This window comes from Cinclus cinclus, chromosome 24 (genome assembly GCF_963662255.1).
Source record: "Cinclus cinclus chromosome 24, bCinCin1.1, whole genome shotgun sequence".
Taxonomy (NCBI): domain Eukaryota; kingdom Metazoa; phylum Chordata; class Aves; order Passeriformes; family Cinclidae; genus Cinclus; species Cinclus cinclus.
The window spans coordinates 1,436,136-1,461,259 of NC_085069.1; the positions used below are offsets into that span (position 1 = coordinate 1,436,136).

The 25,124-nt window shown below is 48.4% G+C and overlaps 1 protein-coding gene across 1 annotated transcript in view; it reads right to left on the reverse strand.

The window, feature by feature from the left end:
* MYO1D (myosin ID) overlaps nucleotides 1–25,124 on the reverse strand; it is a 149,800-nt gene that overhangs the window by 71,762 nt on the left and 52,914 nt on the right. Inside the window, exons 14-16 of the mRNA XM_062507902.1 lie at nucleotides 24,707–24,839; nucleotides 14,921–15,087; nucleotides 10,542–10,749 (exon numbers count right to left, since the gene is read on the reverse strand). Of these exons, the coding sequence (XP_062363886.1) occupies nucleotides 10,542–10,749; nucleotides 14,921–15,087; nucleotides 24,707–24,839 (508 nt within the window). The remainder of the gene's footprint in view (nucleotides 1–10,541; nucleotides 10,750–14,920; nucleotides 15,088–24,706; nucleotides 24,840–25,124) is intronic.

A 25,124-nucleotide genomic window follows, 5' to 3' on the forward strand; every position in this document is an offset into this window, starting at 1 on the left:
AGAATGTTTTGGGTTGAGAAAGACTTGAAAGATCCTCCAGCTCCACCCTCTGCCATGGGCAGGAACCATGTCCAGCCTGGCCTTGAACACTTCCAGGGATCATGGGGCATCCACAGCTGCTCTGGGCACCCTGTGCCAGGGCCTCCCCACCATCCCAGGGAACAATTCCTTCCCAATATCCCATCCAGTGGCAGTGGGAGCCATTCCCTGTGTCCTGTCCCTCCATGCCTTGTCCCCAGTCCATCTCCAGCTCTCTTGGAGCCCTTTTAGGCTCTGGAAGGGGTTCTGAAGTCTCCCTGGAACCTCACTTTCTCCAGGCTGAACATCCCTTCTAGTGGAAGATGTCCCTGCCCATGGCAAGGGGTGGGACTGGGTGCTTTGACTGTCCCTTCCAACCTGAACCACTCTGGGGTTCTGAGAACAACCCAGCACACCCGAGGTGACTGAAGGCAATGAGCTCTGTACAGTCCCAGTGCCTGCCAGGGCCTCTCTCCCAGGGAGGGGGTGGGAATAGAGAGCATTGCAGTGCCTCAGGGAAGAGCTGGGGAAGCAAGGCAGGACACTGAAGTGAAGGGAAAGGCGAGAGCAGGAAGCACAAAAGCCACAGCAGATACCAGAAGTGCTGGACTGAGGACACCAACCAAACCCAGGGATCTGGGACTGAGAATCTTGTCCCTGTGTGTAGATAAAATAACAAACAACACGTTCCTTATTTATTCTGTGAGAGAGAAGGCAGCACCCCCTGCACACGTGCTGTGCTCAGCAGTCACTGCTACCACACTCAGTTACCACTGTGGTTTTAGCTCAGATCTGGTGCAGCTTCAGCCATGCAAAGGTCCTCAGAGCTGCAGGGAAGCTCAAGGCTCGAAGCTTCCTGGCTAAACCAGACTTGCAGAAGGCCTGGATTTCACCTAAAGTCTGTAAGGCTGGATGAAACCTGGCATTTCCCTGTCTGAGGGCAGAGCAGGCTCTGAAACTCTGAATTTGACAGAATCACCAGCTAGGATCCAAAAACTGAGCATCTAAAGAGTACTGGGTAATTTTTTTTTAAAGAAAAGCAAAGAAGATTTGGATTACTTGAGATAGTTAAGCATAGACTGAAGAGACACAAAACGCATCCGTAATGGATGTATGGATAACAAACAAAATCAACTGGGCAAAACCCTACTGCCAACTTCTCATTTTTTAATTTAGTAAGAACAGAAATGAGAAACAAATGGCTCCAGGCCGCAGTGAAACAGTCCTTGGGCATTACAGAGGATCTCAAGAAAAGAACACACACAGTAAATCCGTGTAAGCTGCTCAAGACTTTGCAAAGCTTCACTTCTGTCAGCTGTTCCCTGGACCATCTGAAACACAGAATAAGGTCTTGATTTTGTTTCCTTGGGGTAGAAGCAGACACGTTGTTGAGGGAAGGCTCTTGCTGTGGTTACTTTTCCCACCCGTCTGACATTCCTGGAACAAAGGCTAGAACAGATTGCCCCGATGTTGTATCAGCTGCATCACTGCAGAAATTGGCTTCACAGCAAGAGGTGTCACAATTGTACAAACACTGGCCTCCCAAATCCAATTATCCAGCCCAGGCATGCCCCTGGCTACACTCACAGCAAACTATTAATGAAAAGCATGTTCTGAAATCAAGTTGTCATAACTGGAGAACCCCCTGCCAGGGAAGACCTTCCACACCACCATGGCAGCGCCTCAAAAGTGAGGAAACAGTCAAAAGGAAGGATAAACTTCTCCCAGGGAATGGGGGACAAATATTTTTAAAATTAACTGTTTTCTGGCTTGGTGGTTTTCTTTTCCACTGCAGGGCTCATTGCAGCTCAAAGCAGCCCCTCAGTAATGCTGAGCTGCCATGGTAACCTGATGGTCCCATGGACCCTTCCAGAAACACAGAATGGTCAATCCTGGGGACAAGAGGAAGTGTCAAAGCAGGAAACTCCCTGTTGGGCCGGTACTTTGTGTGGCTGTGAGCAGCAGCACATAGACCAGACAAACAAGGATTATAAAATCTTGGAATCACAGCATGGTTTAGGTTGGAAGGACCTTAAAAATCATTTGGTTCCAACCCTCTGCCTTGTGCAACCTTCCACCATCCCAGGTGGCTCCGAGCCCAATCCAACCTGGCCTTGGATACTACCAGGGATCCAGGGACAGCCACAGCTTCTCTGGGCACCCTGTGCCAGTGCATTTCCAGAACAAGCAGTTCCAGGATGCTGGAGTGCTCCTGCCAACTCACACCTTCCTCAGGTTTGAATATTGTGAGAGCTCTGCCCAATGCACCTTTTCAAATCTCCCCCACCTCCAGTTCATAACTCAAGAACATTGAGCCCTGTAAAATGAAATTAAACACATCAGACTTCCAGAGGGAAGTTTACAGGGTCTGTAACAGATTCTCCTGTTGCAAAGGTACTGCTCTGTTGTTTTTGGGGGGGGCAAGGAGCACCAAACCCCAACAGAGGGATCCAGGGTTCTGCTTCTCTCCTTTATGCCTCTGCGCCCAAGGTAAGATCCAAGGGATTTTCATGCCCAGTTCCAAATGGATGCAGCAGATCATCCTCTGAGACCTGACAGCCACAGGCTCCTCATAATTCCCACTTCAATCCAGCCACATCCAGCCAGCTGGGGGCTTCAGGACTTGGATTTAAAGAGTCCTTACAGCCAGAGTAAACCAGCCTGGGATGGTAGAGCCCTGTGCCATCCCTTCCACAGGCAAGAATAAGTTCATACTTCCTTTCCGTCCTCCTGTGGCTTTCCCTGCTGGTTAACCTGATTTCCCATGGGAATGAGACTGAAGATCACCCTGTCCCTGCCTGACCTCCTGAGACTGCCCTGACAGCTCACAAATCCTGAGCCAGCTCCCACCCAAGCTGACAGAGCAGCAGGAGCCTCCAAGAGGCAAAGTCCTTTATCTTTCAGGAAAAATCAGCCGCAGGGCAGAATGAGCCTGAAATCAGTGTGACATTGCTGGAACAGCTTCAGCTCCAGTTCCAGAGCCATCTGCCTCCCCAGATCCCAAATCCCAACCAGCACACACAGAGCCACTGACTGCCAGCCAAGCACGACAGGCAGAGGAGCCCAGGAGGGTCTGGCAGCATTCCAGAGGGATCAGGAGGTGGAAATGTGTGTGGGGCACGAGGGAGGGGGTGGAGGATGCCATGGCCCCCCAAAAATTGGTTTGATGACAGTTTTTCAAGTGACCCCTCTGGAGCAGACTTCAAGGCAGTGGATTATGGTATTGATCAGAGCCCAGTCCAGGGACAGAGCAGGAGCAGAGGGACAGGACATGGAATGCATTGTCCCTACAGCAGAGGAGGGGAATAACCAGAGGCATGTGCTGATTCCTCAGTGTCAGCAGGCAGGGAAGGGCCCATGAGCAAACCATGGACACAAGAGCAGAGACATAATGATGATTATATTGAAAATGGAAAGAAAATGAGGGTTTTTTGGCTCAACCTCCCTCAACAAACAACAAACCAAACAACATTCCCCCATCCAGCCCCCATCCACAGTCTCTCCTCACCTCTTTCAATACCTTTGCTGTCTCTATGCTTTGTCCTCCTAAAATTCAGGGGAGGAAAAACTAAGAGAGCAATTGAAATCAGGGCTAAAGGGCTAACAGAGTGATGGTGAAAAAGGAAAAGGTTGGAAAAACAAAGTCTGAACACAGTTCAAACTCCTGACCATTACAAAAAATATTTATTTCTACAGCTGCTCCAAGTGAAGAAGTTCCTTGCTGTTCTTTCTTCACTCTCCAGAGACCTCTACCAATTCCACATCCTTTTAAATGAGATGTTTCATAGAAACATCAACCATGGAATCCCAAACCCCAGCTGGAAGGGACCTTGAAGCCCATCCAGTCCCACCTCTGCCATGGGCAGCTTCCACTATCCCAGGCTGTTCCAAGCCCCATCCAACCCGGCCTTGGACACTCCCAGGGATGGGGCAGACACAGCTTTCCTCCAGTCTCTTTCATTCCCACAGTTAAAGCCACCCCAGAGGTGGAAGTGACCCCTGGGGACATGAATAGCTCCAGACCAAGAGCTCTCCTCCTGCACAGCCCTGGGTTCAGTGATCCCAGCAGTGCTCCTAGGGATGATGCCATTACTCCTGGTGCAGCAGCTGCTTTGGCAGCTTCTAAAACAGGGACTTGCACAAACAGCTCTCAGCCAAAGTAAGAGACACATCCCAGCTTAAGGGAAGCAGTGATTTTTTTTTCCTAAAGAATGTTTAATTCACATGTTTTTTGATTAAAGTTTAATAAATTAAAATTCAGATGAATGGCAGGCGAGATCTGAACATACCTTTGGAACTAGTTTAAAAACCTCACTGAGCTTCCAACAGTTTCTAAGATTAAAGAAACCTCACAGATCACATCCATCACCTCAGCAGAACATAAATCTTCCACACCAATATATGCATTACAGCCTTGTCTGCAGGCTGCAGGCTGTTCCATGATCTGAATGTGCCACTAAAAAAATGAGAAAAAAAGGGAAGAAAGAAAGGAAAACAATGAAATGGGTCCTGCAGAGCACAGGGAAAGGCAGCAGAGCAGCCAGGGTGGGCCCAGGATGCAGTGATTGCCTTGCCTGTACATCTCCCATGGAAAAAGGGATAATCTAGATTTGACCTAGATGCTGCAATCCCTGTGAGTGCAGAATCCCACACAGCTCCCAATCCAAACACAAGAGCGAACAAACGCATGCCCAGGATTCAGCAAACAAACCCAGCTCAGCTACATTAAATCCCAGAGTTGTATTTTGGAGCAAGGAAACAAACCTAGGAAAATTCCTCTATTCTCGCTGCACCACAAACACCTCCTCCCACCATGCTCCTTCAGCCCAGCCTGGACTGTTCCATGATCAATATTCCATGGTTTGCCCTCCAGAAAGCCCAACTGGTGAGAATCAAACAAACCCCATAACTGAGGGAGGCACAAACTCCCTGCTCAGCTCTGAAGGCTCTCACACGGGTAGGGTTATTAAAGATTTACATGCCAGTGCAGAGCAGCTGCACACGCAGCAGCCGTGGGGCCTCGGAGAAATGCTTCCATCTTCAGTGATCCCAGTCCTGACTGCTCCAAAGGGTCACCTCCATGCAGAGCAGGGCTCTGGTGGAGTGGTTCAGACCTCATTCAAAGCCCCAGTTTGTGATCTGCCTTTTCCTAGTCTGAGTAAATGCAGATCCCATAAAGGTTTGAGGCAAAGAGTTTAAATCAAAGGCTCCCTGTTCTCCCAGACCACCTCAGAGAGCAGTGAGAGGGAAGAGCTGCTGCATTTGCTAAGAGTTCTTTTCTCTTTTCACATATGTCAGCTGAACAATGTTCATTCTATTGCTTTGCTTAATAGCATCAATATTCCACAGGCAAAAGGAAAGAGAGAAGGGTCCCACTCCAAGATTAATTAGACAGTACTAACAAGAGTGTGTTCAATAATGAACATAAAATTCACCAAAGGAGCCATGCTTCAGCAGGTCCCACCTCAGGTGCAGCCACACCTCAGTTCCAGGTTCCTGCAGCTCCTTCTGCAGCTCAGCCACGGCTGCAGCAAACACTCCCTGTGCTCTGGGACAGGAATGAGATTCCCAGCCCTGGGAAAGTTCCCAGCCATCCCCCCACATGAAGCTGCTGCTCCATGGGTACCCTTTGTGGTGTCCCTTAGGCTTTACAGGGCACCTCGTTAATCCTGGCTGCACCCTGCAGGATTTCCTACCTCTGGAAACACCAGAAATCACAGAATCTTCTGAAGGAGTCCACAGGGATCATCCAACCCTTTACAGGCACCCCAACAATCCCACCCTGTGCATCCCTGGCAGTGTTGTCCAAATGGTCCTGGAGCTCTGGCAGCCGTGGGACTGTGACCACTCCCCCTTCCAGGGAAGGAAAATGAGGATTTTTTTGCCTTCACTGGAAGCAGACAGGGATGTTCCTGGCCCAGGGAAGGGGAGCAGCACAGGAGAAGCCGTGGGATCAGTCAGTGTCAGCATAGGGGATGGAGCCAGCTCTTCCTCCTTCCCTCCACCTGATCCTGGCAACTCCCAGCCTCAGCTCCTCAGGAAGGAGCCACAGCTTCTCCTGTCACAGCTCCTCCCTGCCAGAGCCTCTCCAGATCAAAGCCTGGGTCCAGAATACAAATCCATGTCATTACAGACCTGCTCCTGCTGATAGCTAGCACGCACAAACTGCCTTGGGATGGAAAAGGCCTGGAGTCCAGAGGCAAATCCACTGCATGCCTTTTATTTGGGTCACTGGCCCAAGCCCCCACTGGATTGCTTCTGTCTCCATAACCTGACGGGAAACACCTCCTGTGTCCATGGAGGAGCTTCCCTGTGTCCTGAGCTCCCAGGGCTCGTGGGGCTGGAGCAGAAGGTGCTCCAGCGGAAGGAACACGGAATGATGACAGGGAACGATGACACACATCAGCCGTGCCTCCGTGCTGCTCTCCCCGCCGGCAGGGGAATGTTGCCATGGTGATGGCAGCTCCCGAGCCTCTGCAGAGCCCATCCGGGCTCCTCGGACTCGCTGGGATGCCCAAGGACACCTCGGGATGCCCGGGGTATGTCCCAGGGCCGGCAGTGCCCCTCCCAGCCCCGCTGCCCCCCGGGCTCCCCGGCTGCCGGGCTTTGTCCCAGGAGGGGCCGGGTTGCACTCAAGGACATTCCTGCTGCCTCCGTGCCAGGCAGGAAGATTTCGGGAGCGATTTCCATACGCAGCTGTGCCGGCCTGATAAAATGACACCGAAATAGTGCAGTAAATTATAGTGACAGCAGCCATCATCTGCACAGCCCGCACGTGCCGCCTGCCCGGGCTTTCTTCCCCAACAAAGCTCTGCTCTGCACAGCTAATGAGCCTGTGGGAGCCTTTCCAAGGGCAGGAAAAGCAGCAGAGCTTCATGGCAGCTTTCTTTTTTTTTTTTTCCTTTTTCTTTTTTTTTTTTTATTTGCATTATTAACATTAGAGCTGCTCCATTTGCATTCAGGGTGACAATCACAGAGCTGGCAGAAGCACATGTATGGCAAATAAACACTAAAACACCACATGAAGCAACCTCAGCTGGGACTTCTGAGTGACCTTTTGGTGTGACATCCCTGCTGCCATATGGGGTTTGTGACACTGGACACAGCTCTCACTTGCTGAATTCTCCTGGAGCCAGCAAGTTGCCACGGTTAAATCACATCACATCTGCTCACTGACTATGCTGGGGCAAAAGGAAAATTGCAGCCTGGAATCTCACTGACATTTTACCACAGGAAAAAAAAAAGGAGCATGAAAGATAAATCTAAAGGTGAAAACATCCTAGAGATGTGGAACAAAACAAAGTAAAATTATCTATTTAAATTAGAAGTCAGTTTTAATTCCATTTAACCAAACTCATAAGTACCATTACACAAAGGCAGCAGACTGTTTGAAGGGTTAAGGGTCACTGGATGATGAAACTCTCCAGATAATTACTGAATCCCTTCTGGAAAGCTTCTGATTTGCAGGAGAGCAATAAGCCACAGAATACACATCATTAGAAAAACAGCTGATAAATGTGGATTCTTTCACTTACACTCATTCCTGTGCAGGGGAAAAGACCCCTGGGCCCCAGGCTGGGATCAGCTGCTCTAAGGCTGCTCCTCACATATGCCTCAGCTTGTGTCACACAAGTGCCCATTGTCACAACACCACATTTCATCTCTTGTCTTTCCCTTTTCCTACATTCAAACTTGAGGAACTCCAATGTAACAAAGGGCTCAGTTATTTAAAAGAAAATCAGATCCTTCCAGATGTGCTCAAAGTTTGCCTCCCTCAGCCTTTGATGCTCACAGGCAAAACTACAGAAGGAAAAAAGAGCAAGAATTAAATTTCCCTGTGAGTTGTTAATGAACAATTGAAAGCAAGTTGTGAACAGAAATGACAGGCAAAATTGCCTTGAAGCTTTCAGAACTCAGAGAAGACCTCATCAGATCCCTGTTCTGGTTTTATTTTTGATTGTTGACTGTACCTTTTCCAGCACTGCCTCACTCCACCGGCCCCATCTGCTGGCAGCTGAGCACAGGAGGGATCCCAGCCAGGGCTGGGAGCAGAGTCAACAGGAAACAAGAGAAACACTGAAAATGGAGACAAAGTAAAGCTTTTTCCAGGTAGATTTAACACTGTACAAGGTCTCTAATCCATACCTATAGATATCAACTCAACATCTGCTCTTTAGTGATTGGCTGTTTAATATTGTATATTTATATATAATTTAATGATTCATTGAGTGTTTCTTGGTTTAGCTGCAAGTTCCAGGACTCTGAAAAGCTTCTCTGCATCCCCTTGCCAGCATTTCAGAGTCTTCAGGTTGAAGACTCCAGTGGGTGAAAGCAGAGAGAGTTCAGCTACAGGAAAGGAGGATGTCCTCCAGGAGGACATCCAGATTTCTTCAGAGTCCTCAGTACCTTCAGCACTGGAGAAGGAGTTTGTCACTTCCCCATAAATCCTTCATGAGGTTAGAACTCCCTGAAGATGTCTCACAGAAGAACAACAAAAAAGAAAAACAAAAAGATGCCTCCATGTCCTGTTTCAGTCCTTAGGCAGAATCATGTTGGTCCCTCCCCACCCCAGGGAGAGCAGAACATAAGGCAGGGAGGTTTGTGAAGCCACAGGACAACACGCACCAGCATTTTAATTTCTATCACTTTTACTGACTATGGCAACTAGGAAACTCCCAAAAGCACCACATTTATTCTACACCTGATGCTACACAAAACCACTGCAGCAAAACCCTTCGTGGAGCAATGGAGTTGACCCATTACACATAAGCAGGTATTTACCTTCCAGGGGCAAAAAAATCCTTTGCCCTGCAGTCTTTGAAGCTGAGCCCACTCCAGATCCCAGCCCAGGCAATGTAATTCTGGAGCTAGCAGCAAACTCACAAAACTGACAAGTTGCTGTTAAAACTGTGCCTCGCACTGGATTTATCTCAAGGAGGAGCTTGGAGCTCACCAAGCCATGATCTGCTCCCACAGCAACACAGCCCCAGGCTCTGAAATTGTTCTCTAGTAGCTGCACCTTGCAATTTCCAAAAAGGTCACCCCTCAATTGCTCCCCGGTTTAATATGCAAGCTGAAGTCACCTGGGAGCAAGCAGTCCCCCTTGCAGCTTTATTCCACAAAGAGCTCATTAGCTCACCCCATTCCTGGAGAAGAAAGAGACTCAGGGTTAGAGCTGTGGCCCGGTGACCTCCCTGAAAGCACCGAGGTGGCTCCGGGCAGGAAATTCCTCCCTAGAGCCCCTGGTGAGCACGGGGAAGCACAGCTAAGGATCCAGGAACACCTCCCAGGAGGCATGGGGGCCCCACAGATTAGCCCCAGGCCAGCTCAAGAGAATAAACCAGATGGAACTTCTGGAAAAGTGCTCCCATTTCCATGGAAGAAAAGTAGGAGAACATGCTGAGTAGTCCAAGGAAGCTCAGCAGCAGGACATGCTTAGAACAGGGAATAAAACTCTGAACCACAAAGCTCAGAGAAAGGCAGGGCCACAGGTCCACAGCCTGAGCCTGGCCTTTCCACAAAAGCTCACTGCACACAAAAGATGCAGAATTCCCTACTAAAGACAAACCATTCAGCACAACAAATACCAAGAGACCAAGAGACCTGGACTTGATGCTTTCTGTTCCTCTACTGGTCCAACTGGTTGGGTTTCCAGGAAGAGAATCACACCCAATGCACGGCAGACACCACAAATGTAAGCGTCCCACAGAACTCAGAGCTTCCAGGGGGAAACTACTTCAGGCTCTTGCCCATTCAGTCCACCAGGTCTGGAGAGTTTGTGCAAACTTGTGTTCCCTGCAGAGCTTTTGCTCTGTTAAGTTTTTACACCCATCTGTTAGAAGTTTCTATTTGTGAGAGACAGGAATGGGTTCAGAGAGTCTGTTTTTTCCCAGGTTCCAGGAATTTCATAGAAATGAATTTAAGAAACTCATTTCTAAAAGTCTTGAACTAATCCACTTTGCCTGACAGGGCAAAGTCAGCCCCACCATTTCTGTTCTTTTCCAGACAGATCTTACTCATACAGTTTTCAGCAAGTGTCAACACCAGAAAAAATCACAGGATGGTTTGTGTTAAAAGGAACCTGAGAGCTCCCCCAGTCCCATCCCCTGCCATTGGCAGGCACATCTTCCACTTGACCTCTCCACTTGACACCATCCAGCCTGGCCTTGGACACTCCCAGGGATAGGGCAGGGTGTGGTGGAACTGAGCTTTAAGGTCCCTCCTGATCCAAATCAGCCTGGAATTCTGTGATTCCACATTTCAGCTATAAAAGTCCCTCAAGCTCCCAGGCATCCTCCTTCCACTGAGAAAAGAGCAAGCTTTTAAACAGTGATAAAAAACGTTTTAAGTGCAACAGCTCCCACCACACCAAAGCTACAGAAAGCACCGCAGAAAGAGCCCTGAAAATATCCAGCAGTGACCAAACTGCAGAAGTCTGGAATCTGTTCAGCAACAGAGCCAGAAAGGAGAGCAAGGGTGGATAAAGAACTTGAGCTGACTTTCTGAGGCAGTGGAAGCTTTACCTTCTGCAGGAAGAGGACAATCCTGACAAGCATCTTGGCATGCAGCTCCTCCAGGGTGAACAGAGTCCGTGGTGTGCGGATGAAGAGCTTGGTCTTACCGTAGGCCACGTCGTGCTGGAAGCCGTGGCACTCAATGAGCTTCTTCACAGCATCCTTGTCTGAGGGAAGGTCATGGTTGGGCCAAGTGAATTCAGAGATCATCTTGTACCTGGAATTAAAAGGTACAATTTACAAATGTGAACTTGCCACCAAGGTGGTCGAGAAGGCCAAACTTCAAGTGGTTTTAGAAAAAATTATAAACTAAACTGAGTATAGACTGAAGAGTCTGAAGATGTCCTCTGTAGGAATAATGATCTTCAAAACAAAAGGAAAATGGATGAAGGAGATGCATGATTTTATGAGATGCTGCAAAATAAATATTGGGAGGAGCTCAATTCATCAGCACTGAACTGATGCAAGGGAACAAACCCAGCATTGGCTTCCTGCAGATTCATCTGTTTCATGTTTCACACCTTCAGTATCCAATTTTAATTTTTATTCGTTCGCTTGAGTTTTGTTTGTTTTGGTTTCAGGTTTTTTTTGTAAGGAAGGAAAACTTTATTTTGTTCACATTCTGCATGAAAAGCCACCTGCAACCAATTGCTTTGTCAGAAAGCCTGGATTTAAAAATTGCAAATAATTTCTTCTCATACATCACTTCAGGAGTAATTTCTAACAAACTCTGTCACTTCCCCCTGCAGCAGAGCTTTGGCTGCCCCAGTCTGTGCAAACACTGCCTGTAACTGTGGGTAAGCCATTCTTCCTATCATCACTCCCCAGATTCCATTTTTCACTACAGAGGAATGGAACTAAGATATATCTACAAATCAAACACAAAGTACTGGGATCAGCCTGAGCTCTGTAAGATTTACCAGCCCAGGAAATGCTGATTAGGGAAACAGGTGTTTGTAAAAAGCAACAATGAATTTTCTGCAAAAGATTTATGGACATAATAAGAGCTGTAATAGACGTTTTCCCTGGAATGGAACCTGCAGCCTATTCTAAATAAAACAAGCACTCAGGAGCTCAGCCACTTCACACTTCAAAGTCCCCAGCCAAGGCAGGCAACAATCTCAATGCTTCAGACACTCTCAGCTCTCAGTTACACTTAAACACCTCACAATCCCCTTTTCCTGGGAGCTGCACCGCAGGAGGCTCGGAGCAGCCTTGCCTCCAAGAGCCTGAATGGAAATGTCCCCAGTGCCATTCATCAAATGATCCTTTGGAATACGCTGTGGAGGGACACGGGGCAAATGGAGGTGCACACCTGCCTAAGAAGGGAACACCATCCCCGGGGCTTACAGGGATCTCACTGATAAATAAACAGATTAAAAACCTCCCTTCAGACTTCCAGCAGAAGATTTAGCACGTGCTGGGAAAAGCATTCCTGCTCTCACACACACGGACACACAAGACATCAATGCTGCACACTGGATTCTCTTCCCTGCTCTCTTCAGGAAAGTGTTCCGGCAATAATTCACTCACTGGGAAAAATATCTGACCTTGAGACAGTTATATTAGGAAAAAGAAAAAAAAAAAAGAGCAAAGCAGTGGCAGTGCAAGCCCCAGAGCTGGGAACAAGGCTACAGATCAGGTTCAAATCCAGACTGTGGATCAGATTCAGATCCAGGCTGTGGATCAGATTCAGATCCAGGCTGTGGATCAGATTCAGATCCAGGCTGTGGATCAGGTTCAGATCCAGACTGTGGATCAGATTCAGATCCAGGCTGTGGATCAGATTCAGATCCAGGCTGTGGATCAGGTTCAGATCCAGGCTGTGGATCAGATTCGGATCCAGGCTGTGGATCAGGTTCAGATCCAGGCTGTGGATCAGATTCGGATCCAGGCTATGGATCAGGTTCAGATCCAGACTGTGGATCAGATTCAGATCCAGACTGTGGATCAGGTTCGGATCCAGGCTGTGGATCAGATTCGGATCCAGGCTATGGATCAGGTTCAGATCCAGACTGTGGATCAGATTCAGATCCAGACTGTGGATCAGGTTCAGATCCAGGCTGTGGATCAGATTCAGATCCAGGCTGTGGATCAGATTCGGATCCAGGCTGTGGATCAGGTTCAGATCCAGGCTATGGATCAGGTTCAGATCCAGACTGTGGATCAGGTTCAGATCCAGGCTGTGGATCTTGTTTGGATCCAGGTTATGAGCCAGGCCTGCCCCACTAAGGAGCTCAGGAGAGAAGGGATGTCACAGCACTGAAAACCTGCCCCAGATGTTAAACCCTCCTGCTCCTTCCCATAGGCATTAAAGACACCCCACTGCTGATGGCCCCCATCCCCTCCCAGCTACAGCAGGTGGAATATCCCAGCTGTCTGCGTCTTCCCGTTGTCCCCACACGTGTCACACAATGCCACCAACTCCTTCCCGAAAACACAGGGCATGGCCTGAAAGCCACAGCCACTCACAATCCTGACCTGGTGCTAATTATAGACAGGCAGAGTCTGGAATAAACCTGCTCCCTGACACCACAGCCCTGCCCCTCTTCTGCCTGTGGATCCCCACAGCTTCCAAGGTCACTCAGACATAGAACACTCTCTTCCAAACACCTTTGTTCCTCCTTCCCCTCTGTACCTCCCTATGGAAAAACCCAGCAGGGATGAGGCTGCTCCTGGAGTTAATATTTCCCAGTCCAGCTCTCCTACGAAGCAAGATTTCTGCAAGTCACTAAATGGTGAAGCTTTAATGAACAATATTGGGGGTGCAGCTGCAGCTGGGCCTCACTGTCCCTTCCCAGCCTGCTGTTCACAGCTCTCAGTGTTGATTCCATGCTATGTTTGGCATGGCCTGAGATAGGCATATGGGTGTCTCTGTGTGGAAGGAGTTGGATTACACTCACAAACCCTTCCTGAAACCAAATCAGCTTCTTTTTTTTTTTTTTACAGTAATTTATATATTAAACCAAGAGAATGCACCCCAGCTGTGTAAGTGCCATGTGTGTCACCCAACTGGAAGATGCTGTGACCACAGGAAGGGACAACTTCTCCTGGTCCAACAGAAAATACTTCAATTTGGAAATGGCAACCTGGCTTGCCCAGAGATCAAAAGAAGGTTTTCTTTATCCAAGGAAAGCTTGAGAAGGACATTTATAACAATCTTAACTGTGCTTCACTTCATTCCCTACTGAGAGAGAGGAGATACCAACCACCTTATAGGATTTAGGGCTAAATATCAACAAACTCTTCTCCTGCAGAAAGAGAAGTTACTTTTCTGGCTTTATTTTTCTCCTTTTTTTTAATTTAGAAAAGCCATTGCAGATGAGGCTTGGAGCAACAGCACACACACAAACAAGTGTTTGATCCCTCACTCTGGATGCCCTATTCCAGGGCTGAGCAGGACCCCTGTTCAAGCAGCCCAAAAGCTGAAGCAATTGCCAAGTGCTGATTTTGTTTCCTGGCTGCAAACACTGTGGGGCTGGAGCTCACAGAAGCTCATCAAACATTCATTAAAAACAAAGCAGCTGTTTATATTAATAGCGATTACACAAATCTTAAGAGTAAATTGTAATGAATTCCACACGTGAGGTGAAAGTACACTCTATTCACTGCAGAATGGTTCAGGAAACTGATTCCCAGAGCGGCAGACTGGATTTAGGAAGCCATAGCCTTTCATTCCACCTTGGGTATTGTGATATATCCAGGCAAATCTCCACTGTGAACAGTAAAAGAGCTTTCACCAGCACTTTGACATCCCAACTGCTTGGATAGTTTAATTTTTTTCTATTCTCACAGCCCTTTTCTCACCTGATTCAATAACAGAACAAAAACTCCATTCACTGTTCCATCAGAGCAGGTTGAACTCACAGGACCCACATTAATTTAATGAAGCCTTAAGACAAATTTTAATCTAAAACATGTCATTTGTCACAAGTCTGGTAGGAATTAAGAAGGCAAGAAGAATCAAAACCACATTTAATGGGGTCATGATACCATCCCCTTCTCAGACATTCAAAGTCCAGGGGTTTTTCCCACATAATGTCAACATGCACCTTCACATGCTCCCCCAGACACACCAGGTCTTGATGCAACAATTAGACAATTCAGAGAGAAAACACTAGTTAATTAGCTCAGATTTTAGGGTGATACCTGGGGGAAGCTCCTTATTACACATTCCTGCTGCAGAGTAACACAAACAGGGAGTTTCAGCAGACAAGGAGTTGAGCCTGAGCAGCACAAGCACCTCAGCACAGCTGAACCAGAGCAACCACCTCGGCACAGGTGAACCAGAGCATCTACAGTCCCGTGGGATCTGTTAACAGCTTATCCAGAAGCTGATTTGAACCAAGCACGGCCGAGGAGCTGGGCAGTGCCTGGCAGACTCTCACCTGTGCAGGAACTTCTCGTAGGTCTGGCGGTAGGCGAAGCCGGCCCGGCGCACCCGCACGTTCTCCAGCAGCCCCAGGTACTCGACCTGGTGCCGGCACCGCTCCTCATCAAACAGCTGCGGGGACTTCTTGTCGTTGGGCTTGATGCAGCGCACGTAGTAGGGCTCCTGGGGACAGAGCACAGCAATGTCACCCCTGCAGTGCACTGTGCAGACACAGCCCACGAGGTCTGGCTGCTCAGCAGGAATCAGAAGGTTAAAACAGAAGTGGCAATAGCAGTGCTTAAGGAAAGCATGGACTCAGTGCCGTGGTCTGGGTGACAAGGTGGTGTTAGGTCATAGGCTGGACTCGATGATCTCAAAGGTCTTTTCCATCCTGGCTGATTCTGTGATTCAATGTTCCCCTCCTTCACACTGACCCCTTACTCCTGTAAGGGAGCTCACTTTCCCCACTGGAGCTCCACTGGCCTTTGCTGTGCACCTACCCAGCATCACATCCCCCTCCTCCCCTACTGTGAGGATAACAACATCAGTCCTCAGAAAAGATAACAAACCCATGGATTTCATGGAATTCACTGGCCTGTTGCATATGGCTTTGCCTGCATCACCTCCAGAAGCAGCCTGGTCACTCCATTGCTTTTATCTGTGCTGAGCAAGTCAAACACTCCCAATTCCAACACGGCTGAACAATGGAAATGATGGAGCCCAAAACCCAGCTGCCTCCAGCCTACAACTTCCTCACAAACACAGGCCACCAGCATATGGATTCCTCTTTCTGCAGCATCTGGGACTTGCAGGAGGCAGTGAAGGTGAAATGGGGATGGGTGGCTTTACTTCACCCTGCAGAGTTCCTGCCCTGTGCTGTTGGGGCTGACCCTGAATGTCCAGGTGACTCTCATGGGGTCACACTCCTTTCCATGTCAGCCCTCCTGCACCCTGAGATAAGCCCCACATGGGTTGGTTGGAGCATTTTGACGTTTACTTTCATTTTTATGAGATTAAAGGTAGTTTTTGTTTAGGCCAGTGTGATCTGTAACGAGCACCAGCCATGAGGGGTGGCTACAAAGCCTTTAAACTTATGTACATTCATCCCTGGCTTTTGGAGTTCATTTCTTCCTCTTCATCGCTGGCCTTTGCTATCCTACTGTTAACTCTTTTGCTGTGTTGAAAAGTAATTAATAATCAGAGAAGCACAAAACATCCTGAGTTAGACCCCAAGGATCATCCAGTTCAAGTCCTGCACAGACACCCCAACAATCCCACCCTGTCCATCCCTGGCAGTGCTGTCCAAACACTCCTGGAGCTCTGGCAGCCTCGGGGCTGGAACCATTCCCTGGGGAGCCTGGGCAGTGCCCAGCACCCTCTGGGGGAAGAACCTTTCCCTGAAGTCCAACCTGACCCTCCCCTGCACAGCACCATCTAAAGCCCACAATAGCTTTTCAAATTGTATTCTTCCAACATTAATAAATAAAACTTTTTAAGCAGCCCTTGCAAAAGGAGAGGCACATCCTGCAGAGCCCACTCAGCCTCAGAGAGAACTCCAAGAGGATCCCAGTGAGCTTAGATGGTCCCAGTATGTCCAGAGACCTTCAGAGGACATCACAGACACACAAACTGCAGCATTCCAAAGGCAGTTCTGACATGGGGATAAAGGGAGAAAAAAAGCCTGGGTGACATCTTAACATGATAAAATGTCACCCTTGATAATCACACCTGATAACCAGCAATGACCTTTCAGCAATCTGGTCCAGATGAAGAAAATGGCTGTGAAACCACCTCTAACACTGCCCCGGGGAACCTGAGCAATCCCAAAAGGGAAAGCCCAGGAATTCTCCAGGAGCATGTTCTGTTCCTATCTCCTGGATGGCCTCAAGAACCCACAGTAGTAACAAAGGGGAGGAATAGTCTGGGGGGGAAAAAGGTATTAAGGGATTAAATTATGATAACAAATGCAAAGTTCCACATTTAGAAGAACTAGTTGGTCAATAAAGAATGAAAAACTGATTTGACCCTGGTGCTAATGAGATCCATGAGCTCCAGCTGATGTGAGGCATATCCATGTTTCCATGTTTTTCTAGGAAAGGGCACAGGAACAGGAAAACTGCAAGGCAAAAAAACCCAACACATTTCTAGTTCTCTGAGCATCTCATGCAGCCAGGGCACTGCAGTTAAAGTGGGAATGTGAGTCAGGGCAAGAAAGAACAAGAAAGGTCAAAAATCCAGCAAATGTGACTCCGAGGAATTGTGGGTTTAGCCTAGAAAGACCAAGGAGGCACAGAACCCCCCGGTGGGAGATTTTGTGTATTTAAAGGATAGATATGAGGAAATGCAAACATTCAGCTTAATGACAAAGAAGTCATGTTTTAACTACAGTATAAATATTCAAATCAAGCTTCAGGAAAACAAGGAGTGGGAACAGAATGCCTGTGGGAAGGAGGGAATATCCATCAGTGGGGAGAAGAGCCTGCAAAAGGAAGGTACAGGCAGAGGTAACCTCAAACAGGAGGTGAATCAGGTGCACTTACAAGGTCCCCCTCAGCCCTATTTTCTATGATTTGTCTATTCAGCCTTATTTCTATGGTCTGAGGTCACTTACCCAATCTCAGGATAATATGAAAGGCCCCAAACTGCCATTTCCCTCTAGTAATGCTGAGGGAACAGGATCATCCTTGGCTGTCCTGGCTAGTCCTGATACAAGTGGAAAGAGTACCTGCCCATGACAAGGGTGCAGTGAGACCATCAGGCACTGCACAGCTCCCAGGGAATGGTCAGGGCCCAAGGAGCTCCAGGAGCATTTGGACAATGCTCCCAGAGATGCACAGGGTGGGATTGTTGGGTTGTCTGTGCAGGGCAAGAAGTTGGATCAATGATCCTTGGGGGTCCCTGCTAACTCAGGATATTCCATGATTCTGAAATGAGCTTTGAGGTCCCTTCCAACCCAAACCATTCCATGATGATTCCACAATGTGACAGCAGGCAGCTGAGCCACAGCTCCATTCTGTGCAAGGTCATCTCCAAGGTCATCACCACCGAGCACTTTTCTCTGCCAGGGCAATCCACAGACTCACAGAACCATTAAGGTTTGAAAAAACCTTTAAGATCATCACATTCAACTGCTGACCCAGCACCACCATCAGTTCACCACAAAACCATGTCCTCAAATCCTATATCCACACGTTTTTGAACACTTCCAGGGACGGTGACTCCACCACTGCCCTGGGCAGCTGTGCCAGGGCTGGACAACCCTTTCAGTAAAAGTTTTCCTGATACCCAATCTAAACCTGTCCTGGCACAATTTGAGGCTGTTTCCTCTTATCCTGTTGCAGAGCCCAACCCCCACCTGGCTGCACCCTCCTGTCAGGGAGTTTTAGAGATCATTCTTGTCAACTCAGCCCATCCCAATGACACTTGTTCTCCTTTCATTAAGGACAGAAAGGTGACACATAATAAGTTGGTAATTTTTAAGAGACTTAAGATATTTCCATATTCACTTTTTTGGCTTTCTCCTGAAAATCCTCTCTGCATGGAAGGTGAGGAGATTTCCAAGGCTCTTCATTCACTCAAGAGACTCCTGGCAGCTCTCAGAATGTGCTGTGTGTGTGGCTGCCCTGATCTGCTAAAACCTGGCTCCTGTTTGACTGGGAATGAGCTGGTTAGGGAAATGTGGGATACACAGAGAACTCTGAATGACACCTGGACTTGGATGATGGGAAAGAGCCCAGAGCTGTGAAGGTGAATGGCCAGCACTTTCCCCCTTCCCCTCCTGCTGATCTTCACCCTGGGCCACTTCCCCATCCACACCATGAGGGACAAACCTCTCTCCACGTCAGGAGCAGGGTCACCAACACCAGATGGTGCCAGGCCATCTGTCCTGTGCTGCATCTGGTGGCAGGATGAATATAAACCATATAAATCCCTTGAGGGGGTTGATATGACAAATATTCCACATTCAATCCACAGAACTGCAATGCCTTGGGAACAGAGCATCCAAATTAAAGAACCATGGAATGGTTTGGGTTGGAAGGGACTGTGAAGATCACCCAGAGCCACCCCCTTCCATGGGCAGGAACACCTTCCACAATCCCAGGTGGCTCCAACCTGGCCCTGGACACTTCAAGGGATGGGGCAGCCACAGCTTCCCTGGACATGTCATTAGGAGCATGAATTTCATAAAGTGTCACTCATTCACTGCTGACACAACAGCAGGCAGTCCTCAGCTGTTCCTCAGTGCTGCCACAGAACCCCCAGCACAGGCCAGGCTGTCAGGCACAGCTCTGCCACTCAAAAATGCAAAACCCCTCAAAACCTCTCAAATCTGTGACTTTGGGTACAGCACAAAGGGCAGTGACTGTGCCTGCATTTGATATAAAAAGGCTGAAATCCTTTGGAAAGCAGGAATGGGAAGTGCCTGCACAGACAGGAGATCATCTATCAGTGCAATTACAGTGTAATTAAAGCTTCTCAGAAACGACAGCTCCTGGAGTAAATTCTAAAGTAGATTATTCCATGCTTCCAATCCCCCCAGCCCCAGCTCTTCAGGGGGATAATTATGCAGCTCCCATTATTGCTGTCAGAGAACTGCAGTTTGCTAAGAGAAGAACTGAAATGCAGAGACACAAAGGCCTCAGCTTTGAAAGCTCTTTAGATGTCTAATTGCAGCTGATTTTGATTTTTTCAATCAGGCTGAGCGATTTTTAGATTTTTAAGTGTTAAAAAGAAACCAAACCAGTTCTAAGCCATTGCACCCTAAACAAACTCTTTCTTGAGGGCTTTCTTTTCTGTACTTTATAGCTCCTTGCATGAGGGAAGGGATGAAACAGGACTGACAAATTTGTGCTGGACATGTCCAATCAGTCACAGTGGTGACATTATAACTTAGCAGAGGTGAAGCCTGTCAGCCTGGATCAGAGAGGGGAGAGATGGAAGGAAGAGTCAGACAAAAGGAGTTACAGAGGAGGAGGAGAAGAAGAAAAGAAACAAGGAGGAGATGCATGTCCAGAGAGCTTACAGAGAAGATCATCAGTCGCAGCTGAGGCAGGCACAGGGCTTTCAGTGTGGGGATTTACGAAACAGCCACCCAAAATAATCCACCACAGAGGAAAGAGCTTGGGCAGTAAAACATGTTCTTGAGAAATGCACATAGGAACTGGAAAAGCCGGATTTTGTTTTGAATGGTTTGATTTTGGAAAAAACATAGCACTTTTTTCTACCTATGGAAAATTTTTACCCAAAAATTCTGGAAATATGGAGGACTTCAGCAGCACTGGGATACCAGTGCTGATAAGCATAATTTAAACTCATCGTGCTCCAAAACCAGATTCATCAAATCCAGCTGACCCCCAGCATGGCCAAGGCCACCACTGACCCTGTCCCCAGGTGTCACATCCACAGGGCTTTTAAATTCCTCCAGAGATGGGGACTCCACCACTGCCCTGGGCAGCTGTGCCAATGCCTGACCACCTTTTCAATGAAGAAATTTTCCCAGTATCCAACCTAAACCTCCCCAAGCCCAGCCTGAGGCCGTTCCCTCTCCTTCTGTTCCTGTTCCCTGGAGCAGAGCCCAACTCCCCCTGGCTGTCCCCTCCTGTCAGGGATTTGTGCAGAGCCACAAGGTCCCCCCTGAGCCTCCTTTTCTCCAGGCTGAGCCCCTTTCCCAGTTCCCTCAGCTCCTCCTGGGGCTCCAGCCCCTTCCCTGCTCCATTCCCTTCCCTGGACACGCTCCCCTCAATGTCTTTCTTGCTATGGGAGCCCCAAAACTGCCCCAGGATTGGAGGTGTTGCATTTCCAGCCATATTTCCAGTGTCTCCATAGGGACTTGTGTTTGCAGAAGCTGAAATTAAAACCAGATTTGAGAACAGTCCCTGCACTGTTAGCAACACCAGTGCCATGGCACTGACCCTAGGGAAACTCCTGAGACATCCCAGTAACCACAACACCTGCTCCTCCTCTCAGAGACTGCAGAGCTCTGCTTCACCACCAAATTCCAGGCTTAAAATGGAATAGCAACAAAAGAGAATTTTAAAGGTTGCTCTTTGAAATGGAAGAAAAGTTAAATAACCACTAATGCTGCAGCTACTGTAGACACAGACTGATATTCTGGTGATGCTGGGCTGATGGTTGAACTCAATGATCTTAATCAAATGTCTTTTCCAGCCTTGACAATTCTAAAATTCCAAGATTATTCTTGTTCCTGCCCACCAAACTGGCATTTTTGGAGACTATTCCCCCAAAGGACGGATTTAAAGATCCTCTTGCTACACCCAAAAACCCTGCAGCTTTCCAGGGAGGCCAAGAATGAGGATCAATAAAGAGGAGCTCTTGGGCTGTCATCCTGTTCAAGGACTACAGAAATTGAGCATATAAATGTGGTATAAAGGAGTTTTCAGAAAAGGACTGAGGCAGAACAGCCCAGGTAAGACAAGGAGCACTGACTGCACTGGGAACACCAGGTAATGTCAATAAAACATCAGCTCCAGCTGCACAAAACTCAAGCCTATTTGCAACTAGCTTTTTTGAGAAACAGCTGAGAATAACATGAATGGGTGTTTCCTCCCCTAAGGAACCTCATTCCTCTGACATCCCCATCCCCATCTGACATCAGCAGCAGTTTGTGCAACCCTGAGTTCAGAGTTGTTTCCATCAGCTGTTACCACAGGCTTCCCAAAAAAATCCTGCAGGGTCAAAGCCACAGTCAAGACACAGGGAGAGGGTCACTGATGATTCCCCACTAGTGCAACTTCATTCCCAAATTCAGCATGGGAAAAATGAGTAACAGCCCTAGGGAAGGATGAGAGACCTGGAACTGCAGTGATGGTGTCCCCAAAACAGAGACTGGCTTCACCAAGCAGTGGTTCCAGCTCCTGTAGAGGAAGAGCCAAGTGTCCAAACTGGCAGTGAACTGAGGCAGAGCATCCAGTTCTTTGTGCATAACCAGCATGTTGCTGGCATGGCCTGAATACCCAATTATTGGCTTGCTAATGACATATGCATATCATCAACTGTCCCAAAAGTCACATCACAGAGATGCTCAGGACAGAGCAGCCAGACAGAAGCTCTCTGCACTCTGATTTACTGCTTGACATACACAAAGGTTGTGTTCAGGAGCCTTATCTAAGGAACCTCCCCCAAATTTAGACCCTCTTAAGTGACACAAGCCTGCTGCAGGATGGGTCTCACCAACACAACTCCCTGACAGGAGGAGGCAGCCAGGTGGGGTCAGGCTCTGCTCCCAGAGAACAGGGACAGGATGAGAGGGAATGGCCTCAGGCTGTGCCAGGGGAGGGGAGGGTTGGATACTGGGAAAATTTCTTCATTGAAAAGGTGGTCAAGCCCTGGAAGAGGCTGACCAGGGCAGTGGTGGAGTACCCATCCCTGGAAGTGTTCAAAAAAGGTGTGGACGTGGCACCTGAGGACAGGGGTCAGTGGTGGCCTTGGCCGTGCTGGGGATCAGCTGGATTCGATGATCTCAGAGGGCTTTTCCAGCCTGAACAATTCTGTGACTCCATGAAATCTGGTTTTGTAGTACGATGAGTATCTGGAGTATTTGGAGCACTGGTATCTCAATACTAATGAAATCTTATTTTCTCCATCGCTATTCAACAGAAAATCAGGAAAACACCAATAGCTTCAACACAAGTTTCTCAATGAAAGTTGAGGACAGGTAAAGAATGGGAAAGGACTACACTGAGACTCACACTGGAACCTCCCAGTCAATTAGACTTGGAAACAGCTCCTGGTTGTACCTACCCCTGGAAAATGCTGGTAGTTGTGATAGAGATACTGATGATAAATGCACTGAAGTAAATTAATTCCACCCAAGCCAGCCAGCCTTCAGTGAGCAATGCTGGTACCCACTGATTCAAGATGGATAAGGTGGGATTTAAACTCTCCATGCCCTGCTGGGAGCTGCAGGGATTGTTCAAACCACCACAGTGCACAGCATTCTCAGGACTATTCTATTTTTACACTTACCAGGTGGTCTGGAATAATTTTTCCAAAAAACAAGGAAAGGAAGTTTTTCCATGGATGCCTGCTGAACCTGCCCACTCCCAGCTCCCTGCTGTTCCCTGATCACAGCCTGCTCCACAACACTCCCAGTGATTCTTGCTGTCCTGAACCTCCTACTGGGCTGCTTCAGGCTACCAGCACTGGGCTGGGCACGAGTGATCATGGCCACTCTGCAGGACCAGACCTGCAATAACAGCCAGCAGGACCAAGGAGAAACTTTTCCTTCCACAACTGCTCCTCTCACAACACAAAGCAACTCCCTGGAATTCTGGCAGCACCTGATGCCTGTACCAGATTCAGGTCAGGGCCAGCCAGCACATTATTTGGAAGATGGGCAGATCAAATCAATCTTGACTCTTCCGGCAGCCTGAAGCCTGTCCCCATCCCCACCAGGGTCACACCCACATTCTTGGCTCTGACAGCTCATGAATTACCACCCAGGAAAGCTCCTCTCTGCCTACACAGGCACTCTCAATTTTTGACTGCTCGTGCCTATTGTAGCAAAGCCTGGCCTTGGGCTGGGCTCACAAGGGCATCTTCTCAGGAGCCCTGAGGCAAAACATTCTGTGGGGAGCCATGGGGCTCCACTCTCCACCACACTGGCTCAGCTGGCACCTCCAGGCAGCTTTGGTGGGTCCCAGAACCTCCTGCAGAGCTCAGATCAAACCCACTGCAGTTCAGGAACGCAAAAATTCAGAACCATGGAATCACAGAATATTCTTAGTTGGGAAGACTCCCAGAGATCCTCCAGTCAAACTCCTGGCCCTGCACAGACACCCCAACAATCCCACCGTGTGCATCCCTAGGAGCATTGTCCAACTGCTCCTGGAGCTCTGGCAGCCTCAGGACTGGGACCATTCCCTGAGGAGCCTGGGCGGTGCCCAGCACCCTCTGGGGAGACCCTATAAAGCAGGTGTGATTTCATCTCCTAACTCTGGAAACAAGAACAACAAGGGCAACTCTCCCTGTGCACAGCCAGCACTGGGTGGCCATGCTCTGACCCATCTCCTTCGTTCCCACAACTCCCAAGAAGACACTCAGAGCACTTTGCTCTCTACTGCTTAATTATACTGAATGTGAACACACCCCAGCACTCTGGGCTCTCTGTTCATCTCTTGTGGGCTGTACCCCAGTGTCAGGAGTACAGCAAGGCCATCCAGCTCCAGTAACACCCCAATATTCCTCAGGATCTCAGCTCACATGAGGGATCCCAGTGTTTGCTTGGCTGTGCTGATCCAACAGTCCCTTCCCAGAGCATTCTCTTCCATCACACAATGTGCCGGTTGCCCAAGCAGTGCCTTCTACCATAAAACTGAAATATCTGGTGAAATAAAAGCTTTCCAACTTCATCCTCTGGCATGGCAAAGTGGAGGAAAGAAGGAACTCACACAGGTCTGTCTGTATTGTATTCCCATTGGCATGGGAAGCCAGAGAGAATCTCTCCACCATGGACACCACCCTCTGGGCCCACTGCCCAAATAGCTTTGATAAATGTGATTCGATATAATAATTATTACCTAAGAAAGACTGGCTTTCCTATGAGTGAAAGATGTACTTCTCACGGAGAAACCAAAAATCCACCTTCTTCATGGGGGATGGAGGTGACTCTCCCTCAAGACCTGCCCAGCCAAAAGCTTGTTTGGCACAGACAAGGCTCCTCTGCCTTTGATCAGCTTAGCTTCTGACAGATGGCAGCGATGGGAAGGTGGGAATCTCTCCGGGGAGAAGCCACACTCTTATCATCAGAAGTCAGAGTCAATTTTGAAACAGGAATCTTTACCTTTAGTGTCAGGTTGTCCACCAGTGCAATCATGGAGTTCTTGAACAGAGTAGCTGCTGTCAGAGGTCTCTTGGTGACCTCAGTAATGCTCAGTTTCCCTTCAGGCCACATCATCTTCAGCACAGGGTTGGAGCTACAAGAGAGTCTCTTTAATTGCAGTCTCCCAGCACAATGCAACTGCTGGTTTCTACCCAGACCCACTGCTGCTTCCAGCTCACAGGGCATCACCCAAGTCAGGTGACACTCCTGGGCACAGGATTCTGTGCTATTAAGAGCAAATTCAACTGAACATTCTGGAAAAACAACCAGCACATTCTCCCTTCAGATCAGGATGTGCAGGAATAGGACAGTGAAAATCCCACAGTGATCCATCAAAGGCAGGGGCTGCCTCACTGGCACAACAGAAAGAATTTAATCA